Below are 11,094 nucleotides of genomic sequence, written 5' to 3' on the forward strand. Positions count from 1 at the left end.
AAGTGCGACCTCATAAACAGAATGGCGTCAGCGTCAAACCCATCCTTACTTCTCTTTCAGGACAGCCTTACCATTGACATTTGGTTAGTGTGTGTGTTAGATTACTTGCAGCGGGTTTGTTATGTTCCAGTTCCAATTACTCCGCGGACGAATAGACGCACAACAAAGCAGGAATGCGAGCGCTGAACTAAGAGTTGTTTCATCAGCTATTAAAGGATGCGCTGATATAGTATTTAGCTCGTATCTGCACGTAGGAAGACAAGGATGGCATTTTGGGCTAGCTCATATGACAGCGAAGAAGGTACAGCGTGGCAGAGACCGGCCAGTGCCCGTCCGTGTCTCACCCGCGATGTGTGTCATCGTATGATGACAAACTTTCGATTGTACTTTCAAAACTTGTTTGTTTTTTATGTTCTTTTTTATCGCTGGCACGGGGCCTTTATGAATATGTTTGCGACGCTACCAGCATGGAGTGATCACTATCGCAGGTAGCAGGTTCTGCAATGTTCCGAGATTGCTGTCGATTATCTGGGTACTTTATACCGACAGTTCAGTTTCATCTTTAAACTGAGCGCTGAAGGAAGCACCGGTGATACTGATATACGAAGACCGAATAAACACGCTGACTGCTATCGCCGCCACCGAGTTTTTTCTAGCTGCAGGCGCTAGACAGCTCAGTAAGTATTTTTTTTTTTAATTTGACGCAAGTCTCCCTGCTTCCCTTCTGTACCGTCTGCCTTCACCACCACGTGACAATACAAAGCGGCTGTCCCTAGCCTCCTATATTTTCCCTGCCCGGTCATCGGCGCCAAGATCAATGGATGCCGACGGTCGCACTTTTCGTCAAGGCTGCTAGCCCCGCTTCTCGGCGATCGGCAAAAATAGGCGTGCGGCGATGAATGAGGCGCTCGCCACGATGAGGCGCTCCCATCGGAAAGCACGGGAAGCTCAGAGTAAATCACTACATGAAGAACACCTGAGGAAACTGGACGATAACAGGTGAGCAGCTAACGTATTTAACTACTTATATAGAAAGAACATTGAGTCACAGTGGCGGAAAAGAACTAGCAAAATAACCAGTATGTATGCCGGTCACGAGGACAAAGAAAGAAAGATCATTAAACGACAGGTTAAAAACGCGGAAGTTAAAGATTGGAAAAATTCAATGGAAAAGAAGCATAGCGTAGAACTATATCGATACTGGAAAAGGTAGATCAGGAAAGAATTTTTCTATGATAACTCAAGAGGCAGTGCCCTACTCTTTGAAGCTAGGTCAGGGTGTCGTAGAACGCGCAGCTACAAAAAAAATTTAACGAAGATGATGACACATGCGCTTTGTGTGGTAGATCTGTAGAAACAATTGAACTCCTCCCAATCAAATATGATGATATCCATCTGGATGTCGATGCAGGCACAGTCACTCTTCCTGAGGCCCTTGGGTTTAAAGATAGCAATGGTCATGTAAATAAATCTGCGGTGGAAGTTAGCAAAAAGTGATTGGAAGATTGGTGGCTGAAAAGCAGAGAGATGACGTAAGGTTAGAAGTGTAGGAAACCGTAGTGAAAGGAAATGGCGAATTTTGATGGGAATTTACAACACAGTTGAACAAAAATAAAGGGAAAAAAAGTTGAGCATGGTGGCCATTGCAACCACCCCGTTTCAAAGGGGGTGCTCCTACCCATCCATCCATCCAGCCAGCCATCGCTCTTCCGGAAAATGCGTAAAACCTCGCTAACCGCGTGGTTTATCCTGGCGCGCTTAGTTTTGCCACCGGCCGTGATGAGGCGCTCGCATCGCAGGCGACCTAAGGCAACCCGCTCGCGGCAGTGATATTGAAGTGCGCGCGAACCAGGAGCGCGCGCCCATTGGCGCGTTTTGAAACCCCTCTTGACCTCCGCACGGTAAGCCCGCAAGGAGCGCTGGTAGCCTTGATTTTGGTTGAACCGCCGCTTCTGAGCCGATGCCCAAGCATCACGGATGTCCGTGATGTCCAGCCCCAATCACCTTTTAACTCCATTCCTTACTGAGAAGTGTTGCCGCACCTGAAATTATACTAAAATTCCTCGCGTGGTAACCTAGCCTGCGCTAACTTGACCAAAATGCGTGCTAGAACACCAACAGGTTAGTACTACTTCGATCAAACGTAAACAAACAAACACTTTCTAAATGAGCCTTGCGTAAAGTAAAACCTACGTATGTGCCGTTGAAGAAGATCTTTGTTTGCAAGAGTCTAAAATAGCTAGTCTATTAATTGTATGGGTCTGAAAGCGGAAACCTTCGTATAAAGGTCACTTCTAGGTACTGCTTTTGTAACATGAAAACGGCGCACCAGTGTGGGGCGTCACCAGCACGGCACCCAGCCTACCAGGCAACCATATGCAACGCCTCCGAGCAGATAGGCGAAGTTTTCACTCACTCGAAAAGGTGCTCCTTGTTCTTCACAGTCTCGGGAAGATGCTTGGCCAGAGTCTCAGGCATGTATAGGGTCAAGATGCCGCTCGATATGGAAGCGAACGCCATCACCATGTAGGGCACGTCACTTCCGTACTCCTTGACCTGTCGTTCGATCCGTAAAGGATTGTTCGTCAGTCAGGGGTGAAGGAGGCATTAATTCACATCAGCGCTTGTCTCAGCTTTATAACATGAAAAGACTATTGTTACTCAGTAGCAATATTCTGGAACTGTCGAAACATTACTTGGCAAACGGCAGCCTCCGTTGGATGCGTGGATAAACTGCCTGTCATGAACCTGCGCCACCGGCATCCTCCTCTCGATATGTTATTTTGTTTCTTTGAACCTACTGCTAGCCTCACACTTGAAGCTGTTGCAGGAAAGGCACACTGTATACATTAAAACGTACAAAGCTGCAGTAGTCGCGGACATTAAGGCAATTACAGTTGAACAAGGCAGTACAAAATCCTTAAATATTCATTATCAAACACTACAAGATGACAACAAACAAGTCCCGTGTTATTCGATTACGCATGCCTACTAAAAATAGAAACCCAATCGTACACAAGTTTTATATGCTGTGAGCAAGATATAAGACAGAGAAGCTACAGACAAATGCCCTGGGTAACAAATAACCAAGATAGAAAACAGGAGTTAAGTAAATTAAGATTCCTTCATCTACAAAAAGAGAAGAAAACCACAACACAGCGCACCTGTGTCGTGGTCATGATTACAAAGCATTGATTTATATGCACGTAATGAAAGCTTAGAAGGATGCACGGCTGACACCACCGCAAAGAAAACTGCTGCACCCACAGATTACTTGCAGGAAAAAGGAATACCTGAATATGTTATGGACTGCGAGGTTCTAACGTCCCGAAGCGACACGTGGCTATGAGGGATTCCGTAGCGAAGAGGTCCGACTAAATTTAGACTACCTGTGGTTCTTTACATGCGCTGACATCGCGCTGCACACGGGCGTTTTTGTATTTCGCCTCCATCTAAATACGGCCACCGAGACCGTGATCTAACCCGTGACCTTTGGATCAACAGCCAAGCGTGCACTACAAGCAGTCAGTGAAAAGGAGACAGAGAAAGAGTTTTAGCTGGAGAGGTCGGCAGGAGGAAACGGGACCAAGCTTTCTACGCCACACTATGAGGAGAGGGAAAAGGAAGGAAGGAAGGAAGGAAGGAAGGAAGGAAGGAAGGAAGGAAGGAAGGAAGGAAGGAAGGAAGGAAGGAAGGAAGGAAGGAAGGAAGGAAGGAAGGAAGGAAGGAAGGAAGGAAGGAAGGAAGGAAGGAAGGAAGGAAGGAAGGAAGGAAGGAAGGAAGGAAGGAAGGAAGGAAGGAAGGAAGGAAGGAAGGAAGGAAGGAAGGAAGGAAGGAAGGAAGGAAGGAAGGAAGGAAGGAAGGAAGGAAGGAAGGAAGGAAGGAAGGAAGGAAGGAAGGAAGGAAGGAAGGAAGGAAGGAAGGAAGGAAGGAAGGAAGGAAGGAAGGAAGGAAGGAAGGAAGGAAGGAAGGAAGGAAGGAAGGGGTAGTGCAAATGGGAGGCGGCGGTAAATTTACTATACGAGTTGAATGGAGTGTGCTGAAGAACGCACACACAGGATTGCACAAGTCTTTGGTGCGGAATCAGCAGCATAGTACACGGGAGCCCGCGCTCATCACGCCCATCCTAGACGATGCACATGTCCGAGCGCAGACACATAAACACATGTCTATTGGAATGGACCTTCCCGCGATGCTGAGAACGCACTGCATACAACCTGTTCTGAGCTCGAACTTGACTACCCGACGTGACAATCGCTCACCAAGGTCATGATGATCGGTGCCGCGACGTTTCCCAGGCGGCCGATGCCGGCGCTCAGGCAGTACCCGAAGCAACGCACCGTGGTCGGGTAGGCCTCCACGCCGTAGAGAAACATGATGTCCAGCGTGATGTTCACCCAGAACCAGGCGATCATCTCGACGAACAGCGCCTCCATCACGTAGCCTGCGAGTACAAACGATTAGTTCGCGGGCTACGGACGCCCTTGTGGCCCTCACCGACGATGGCTCCTGCAGTCAGCAGACGATGTAAGTGCCAGCAGTGTGAAATGAAACGCGAACTAGTCAATCCAAGAACGACATCTTAGTTCATGGTTTATGTGGTTCAACGTCCCAAAACGACTAAGGCTATGAGGGTCGCCGTAGTGGAGGGCTCTGGATAATTGCGACCACTCCAGGATCTTTAACCAGCACTCACATCGCACAGCACACGGGCTGCTAGCATTAGATCTTAGTCGCGGTAGGCCGAATACTATTAGCGATTTTAATGAAATCGATACCAAGTTTTGGCAGTGGCGCTGACAAGGCTAGAAAGAGCAGCCCGCGCGGAACCGCATCGTTTGCTTCATTGCGTAAGCGTTTCGTCAGCCCATTCAAACACAGTTGCAAGAATTTTGCTGTAAAATTATTTTTCGAAGCGCTCTTCCATGGATTTTTCCGCGGTAGTTAGACAGGAAAGCCGCTGAGAGAGCTTCGGTAACAAGAAGTTTCCACATTTGCGGGAATTTTATCGAGGCGAGATGCTGTGCTATAGATTACGTCAACATAGATTGCGTTTCCCAAATTCTAATTACCGTCTAATAACCAGCTTCATTATCGGTGTCATACTGAGAGGCGTCACCGCTCTTTGCAACGCCATTGCAGTTGATATGCAAGTGTGGGCAACGAATCAGTGCAAGCAGATACAGCACCGAGGCATTAAAGAAAGATTCAACACAAAAAGTGAGGTGACTTTGGTTCGCGACAACAATTTGTCAGTGGAGTGGAAGCTACAGAGCCGGAACGCGCTCTTTCTTCCAGGGCAGCGCAATGTAGACCCTGCTTGCACTTAATAATATTCTCTTAAAATATGGTAGATTTTCGATATCCTTTAGGCCATGTTTTTAACGCAACTGCCAACTTTCAACGTTGAAAATCAAATCACAGCGCGGAATGAATAGAAGGAACGCAAGAACCAGACAATCGCAGTGCTTACTATCAACTAACGAGTTGTATCAAAAGGTCATCAATTTACAAAACAATCACTGCATGGCACAACCAAGTCTTGGTCGGCAGAACATACAAGAAGTGACATGAAAGCGAGAAATTTCTGACCTATTTAATGGGAATTCCACTTCTTTCTTCGTTAAATAAACTGACGGGTCACCGACGTATCGATCATGGCGCTTTTTTTAAAGAAACTAACGACTCACTGACGCATGGATGTTGGCGCGCGCTTTGGCCGCTTCATTGCGTCAAGTCAGGCCGGCTTGACGTCACGCGGCAAACTGGCCAATAGCGCCAAACAACTCACCCGAACTTGAATCCGAACAACTCACAGATTGCATCAGCTGCACCAGCCAAATATTCAGGATACGACGGCGACAGCAACGCGCCAAGCGGTAGGCGCGCCGTTACGGAGCCTTACTAGAAGGTTTTTCACCTAAGATAATACAGTTTTTTTGAATAGGCCTTCTGAGTTAGAAGAGCGCTATTTTCGGCACAGAATTGTCAGTGGTGTAAGTACATCAGAATACGGATGCTACGTGCTAACTACCAAGCTGGATAACTAATATTACTCTTACTGTTATAACTGTTAACTAATACTGAAACGTTAACTTTTTAATTATTACTGTTAGGTTTTTAAATTATTGAGAGTCAGCGTAGACCTTCTTAAGTGATATCCATATCACCTTTAGAATTTCGAAAACGTGGTTTCCCTCGGCGCTGTGGCCCAACAAACTTCGGCCATTTCGACGAGTTACGTGCAGAGCAGAGGTTGCTTTGCCAGCAAGCTTCTCAAAAGCGCATGTATTTTGGCGCGATGTAGTCAACATTTGTTGGGACACAGCGCCGAGCGTAACCGCGTTTTCGAAATTCCATCCTTCTATCCACTGCTTGCGGACGAACTGAGAGGACAAGGTGTAAGTTGCTCCGAGAAAACAATGGACACACAGGGATGACCTCACTGTCCTTGCTATCCGCTTCTACCCAGGATTAGAAACCCGTATTCATATTTTAGCAGTAGGTGGTTAATAAATGTCACGAGCACGAACAAGCGCGCCGCTTGATAAGCTCGAATTCAAACCACTGTGAACGGCTAACTTTTCAGCTCAATTGTTTTCTGCACTCTAAACAGAAAAGAGTAAAAAGGAAGCAAGTTGTCTCCTGGAGCACTTCCTTTTGTAGCGAAAGCTACATTGGCCACTAACTTGCTATTTCGCTGTGGCGGTGCTCCGAGGAGGCACAGAGAGCGATCTTGCGCCGTTGCCTAGCAACCGCCGCAGCTGGCGGACGCCGCACCGCTCTCCGCGCCATCTGGCATGACGTCACACCGCGCGCCTCACCGCGGAGCCGCCACCGCCATTTGGCATGACGTCACACCGCGCGTCTCGCCGTTGCGCTCGTTTTCGCTACGTATACCCTGCCGTAGCCGAGCTAAGCCACTGCCAATCGTTTATACAAGGGAGTACGCTGGAGGACAGCTCACTCTCTTTATACAACCATATATTCGTATTCGTGTTTAGAGTATGCACCTGCGTATTTGTTGCTAAAACCTGCGTCGCCGCTTCGGCCGACGCGGTTTTCCGCCGCGCGTCTCTTCTTTCAATTACTCCTCCTCACTTCTGTTTGCACGTGGCAGCGATTGTGACTCAGCTCGAACTAGTGGGCAGGCCCGTGCACTTTCCTTCATTAATTCCTTGATTCCTTGTTATTACACACTACGCCGTCAACATACAATGAAATCTGACTGCGCCATATAACGTCACGTAAGAGGTATACCACTTCCTGTGGACACATTTTGCGGTCACTGTCTAGGGACAACTTCCGGTGACTGCTTTCGTTCGCATGAGCCATATAATGTTTTCAGGTTAATAATTTGCGCTTCTAGTTTTGCCATTCACCTGTTGTACAAGAGTCTTTATCGCCGGCATCACTGCGGGATTCCGAACGCTCTCCAAAATTCGCACCGATTTTCTACTGTTCCGCTTTCACGCCTGTCGTTTTTAAACGCCAAACGGCGATTTCTTCCTTGTGTTCCGTTTACTTTTTTTTGCCCTCGAGATACAGAAGGCTGTTTGGTTCACAGCAGGTTGCAGCCATGGACGAACAAGCGCTTAGAGTCCGTTTTAAAAACAAGCACGACTCTACCTATTCTGGTCCAAAAACAGTCGTCCGTAACCTCCCTAGAAGAACTCTAGTTTGGGCTAGTTGGTTCATGATTCAACAGGAAAACGGCGCAAAATACGTGGACAAAAGAGACAAACACAACAGGACCAGCGCCAACTTGCAACTGAATATTATTTCGCACCAAACCCGCCTTTATGATTACACGGATGTTAGGGCGTGTTGGCCTACATAAAGGCGGGTTTGGTGCGAAATAAAATTCAGTTGCAAGTTGGCGCTGGTCCTGTTGTGTTTGTCTCTTTTGTCCACGTCTTTTGCGCCGTTTTCCTGTTGAACCGCCCTATTGTGTGAATTAAAGCGCACCGTCTATAGTCAAATACGACTCCAGAATGCAGCGGCGAATGCCCCACAAAAGAGGCCCTCCAGCAAATGGCTTTGACCGTATCTCATGACATCGTGGCTAATCCCTTACATGACGACGTAGGTGACTGGCAGGTGCCTCTGTGAAGTGGGATTAACAGCGGTGTCATGACATTCGGTCGCCGTTGCGTTCTTAAGTGTATCCGGTTATAGATCTTGAAAACTGCTTAGTGTAGTTTATTTTAGCTTCAAGGCACAAAGACGACAGCTTAGAAGACATAATAAAATCCGCTTGTATTTCATATCCACTAGCTATGTTTTTTTTTTTTGTTTTCAGTTCTCCTGTTCGCGGCGGACGAATATGCCCAGGGCTAACTAACCGGGCCATCTGCACAAATGAACCTCCGGTGGCGTCACCCACCACATACAAACTATATATAGGGAAAACAGACGACTTTACCCACGCCCACACGCGGAGTTCAGCCATGGCTCTTAAGAGAGCTCAGACAAAAAGTCTTATCAGCTCATATCGATTGGCCTTAATTACAAAAGGCAAAGTTAATCCTATCTGCCAGATTTGTTAAAAAAAACCTTAACGCAGATGATGGCCATATTCTCTGGGAATGTGAGGGAAATCCTCCCTCCAGAGAGCTGCTGCCATATTCCTCAGCTGACAGCTGGGAAAAGATTATACGCAAAGAAATACATGGGAACATCGCAGATTGGATCCTCGACATCGCCCCTTAATGGAGGTTACCTGAGGCGACCATGACCTAATGACGATAAAAACCGCCTAATAACGTTTATTCCTCCTCCTAATTTGATTTTTTTCATTGAAGGAAAGGTCACACAGTTACTTGACTAGGTAGATAATACCTATCGTTCTTATTTGTTCGCTTTGTTGGATTGAGGAAGAGATTTCGCAACTGAAGCGACTCCGCAACTTTACAGCAACTGCAGCCTCAGACATTACCGGTGAGCCGGGAGGCGTGCGCGAAGCAGATGGCGCCGCAGATTATCTGGGTGGCCGCCAGGGTTGGCACCCGACCCAGGCGCTCGATGCCCACGTAGCCCACCAGGGGGGCTGCCAGCACCACGATAGTCACCAGCGCGTTGGAGAGCGCGTTCGAACGGAAGCCCAGCGCCAGCCCGTAGAAGGTCATCGTGCCCACGAACCTGCAAGGCGGTAACGGACGCCCCCAACCCACGCTGAGTGAAGTCCCATAATATGCTTGCGCAGCGAGTGTGACATCTGCCTGCCACAACAAAACGAATTAGAAGATGGACAACTCTAATTGCAGTGCATCAGCATAGGACGGGTATTAAACTGATAAAAGCTGCTTTAGTACTTTACGACTAGAACCATAAAATCTCGTGGTTTCTTTGAGGTTTTGTTCTCATTTATGTATTTTAATGTAAAACAAGCATTAAAGCATATTTCATAGCTGGTTCCTATCAGCGCTACGATTCTGCAACTTCTACCGCAACCGCGGAGACCGGAAACCATGGGTCACCATAGACTGAATCTCCATTGGCGAGTAACAGCGGAGACTTCACTTTCACTCCAGCGGCTCGAACGGCGAGAGCTTTCTTGCGCAGTCGCTTCACTTTCAACTTCAACAGCTCCTACAAATGTATCTTAGCGGCGCCGGCGCCGAGCTGTCTGAGGCGACCTGTATGCGGCTGCGTGGAACTGGCAAGAATTAGCCGAATAGGCGGCTGTGATCGCCGTCTGATATACCCTTGGCGATGACGTCACGGATTCTGAGGCCTAACAAAAGGCGTCGGAGAGGTCACTTGAGTAATGACGTCGTGATTCTTAAAACAAATCACAAGCGTTGTGCGAGTCACGTGAGAATGACTAGGGATTTTTCGTAAATTTTTCGCTCATGCCAAACGACACCGACTCTTATGCGACGCGGGGCCATAAGCGCTACCGCGATAAAACGCTGTGTGCCTCGGTGCATAGCAGTCTCATGACTGCGTATATTACCGGCGCTGCGCTAAGCCTTGCCTCGTAGGTAGGTTAGGTAAAAACTTTATTGATGAACCAAGTAAGGGAAGGAAGTAGGGGAGGTTTGGTTGGCTTGGTACTTAATCCCGGTTGGCGGCCATCAGTCGATGACTTCTGGCGACCTTCTCCGCCCATTCCACCAGCCTCTTCTGTGAGGCCGGCTCGTAGCTAGAGACCGCGATCTCCCAACCTTCTAGGTCTGTGAGGTTCCAGCGAGATGGTGGTTGGTGTTCTCGGCATATGAAGAGTATGTGTTCAAAGTTTGCTCTCGGAGCCCCACAAAGAGAGCATTCGGGCTTGTATTGATCAGGGTGTATTAGTGCCAGATAGGCCGGTGAAGGAAACGTTCTGGACTGGAGTTGCCTCCATATAGTCTGTTGTTCCTTCGTGAGGGTGTGGTGTGGTGGTGGATATGTGAGCCTTTCCTCTCTACAGTGTAGCGTGATTTCATTGTAGGTTTGACATTTTTCGAAGCGCTAAAACGACAAGGACGAAGGGGGAACAGACAGAGGGAACAGACGAAAAATGTCAAATCTGCACCAACTAGCCCGATCCGCTACCCTTCATTGTAGGTGATTAGTTCTCATCTCAATAGCAGCGCCCGTACATATAGACAAGTGTAAAGGCGCATAATAAAGCTGGCTGTTTCCCTTTTTGGCTCTGCTTTAATAACGCAATACAGCGCCAGAAATTCAAATGGGCACTTCATTCCGTTATACCTTAATTGGCAATATATTAGCAGCTGTGAATGCCTTTACCCTGACTGGCATCACTTCTGGTTCGGTGACGTCACTTCCCTCCAGCCAATCAGCGGATCCAGCTTCAGACGACACATTTTCTTCCTGGTGAGGCTTCTAATGCTATTGCATTAAAACAAAGACTGCAGGGGAGTAACACGACAGCGCGCGTGTCCGCGTCACGCGCCTCCAGTGTGTTCCACCGGGAAGTCTTAAACGGCGTTATATGCCACTAAGCATCACGATTTGCGACCTAAAAGGGAAAAAATTTGAAAAAAAAAAATGAAATTTAAAAAACAATAAAATTACAGTACAGAGAGCGGAGTCGAACGGCCGACCTTCCATACGCAACACGTGGCTCTAATCCACTGCGCCATA

At 47.8% G+C, this 11,094-nt stretch overlaps 1 protein-coding gene across 1 annotated transcript in view; it reads right to left on the reverse strand.

The window, feature by feature from the left end:
* The window catches only part of LOC149359455 (estradiol 17-beta-dehydrogenase 8-like), an 84,013-nt gene that overhangs the window by 68,656 nt on the left and 4,263 nt on the right, over positions 1-11,094 (reverse strand). The window contains exons 3-5 of the mRNA XM_089571668.1: positions 8,939-9,141; positions 4,263-4,444; positions 2,417-2,556 (exon numbers count right to left, since the gene is read on the reverse strand). Coding sequence (XP_089427794.1) covers positions 2,417-2,556; positions 4,263-4,444; positions 8,939-9,128 — 512 coding nt within the window. The 5' untranslated portion in view covers positions 9,129-9,141. The remainder of the gene's footprint in view (positions 1-2,416; positions 2,557-4,262; positions 4,445-8,938; positions 9,142-11,094) is intronic.

Source organism: Amblyomma mixtum, chromosome 2, assembly GCF_055824585.1.
Source record: "Amblyomma mixtum isolate Tamu chromosome 2, ASM5582458v1, whole genome shotgun sequence".
Lineage (NCBI taxonomy): Eukaryota > Metazoa > Arthropoda > Arachnida > Ixodida > Ixodidae > Amblyomma > Amblyomma mixtum.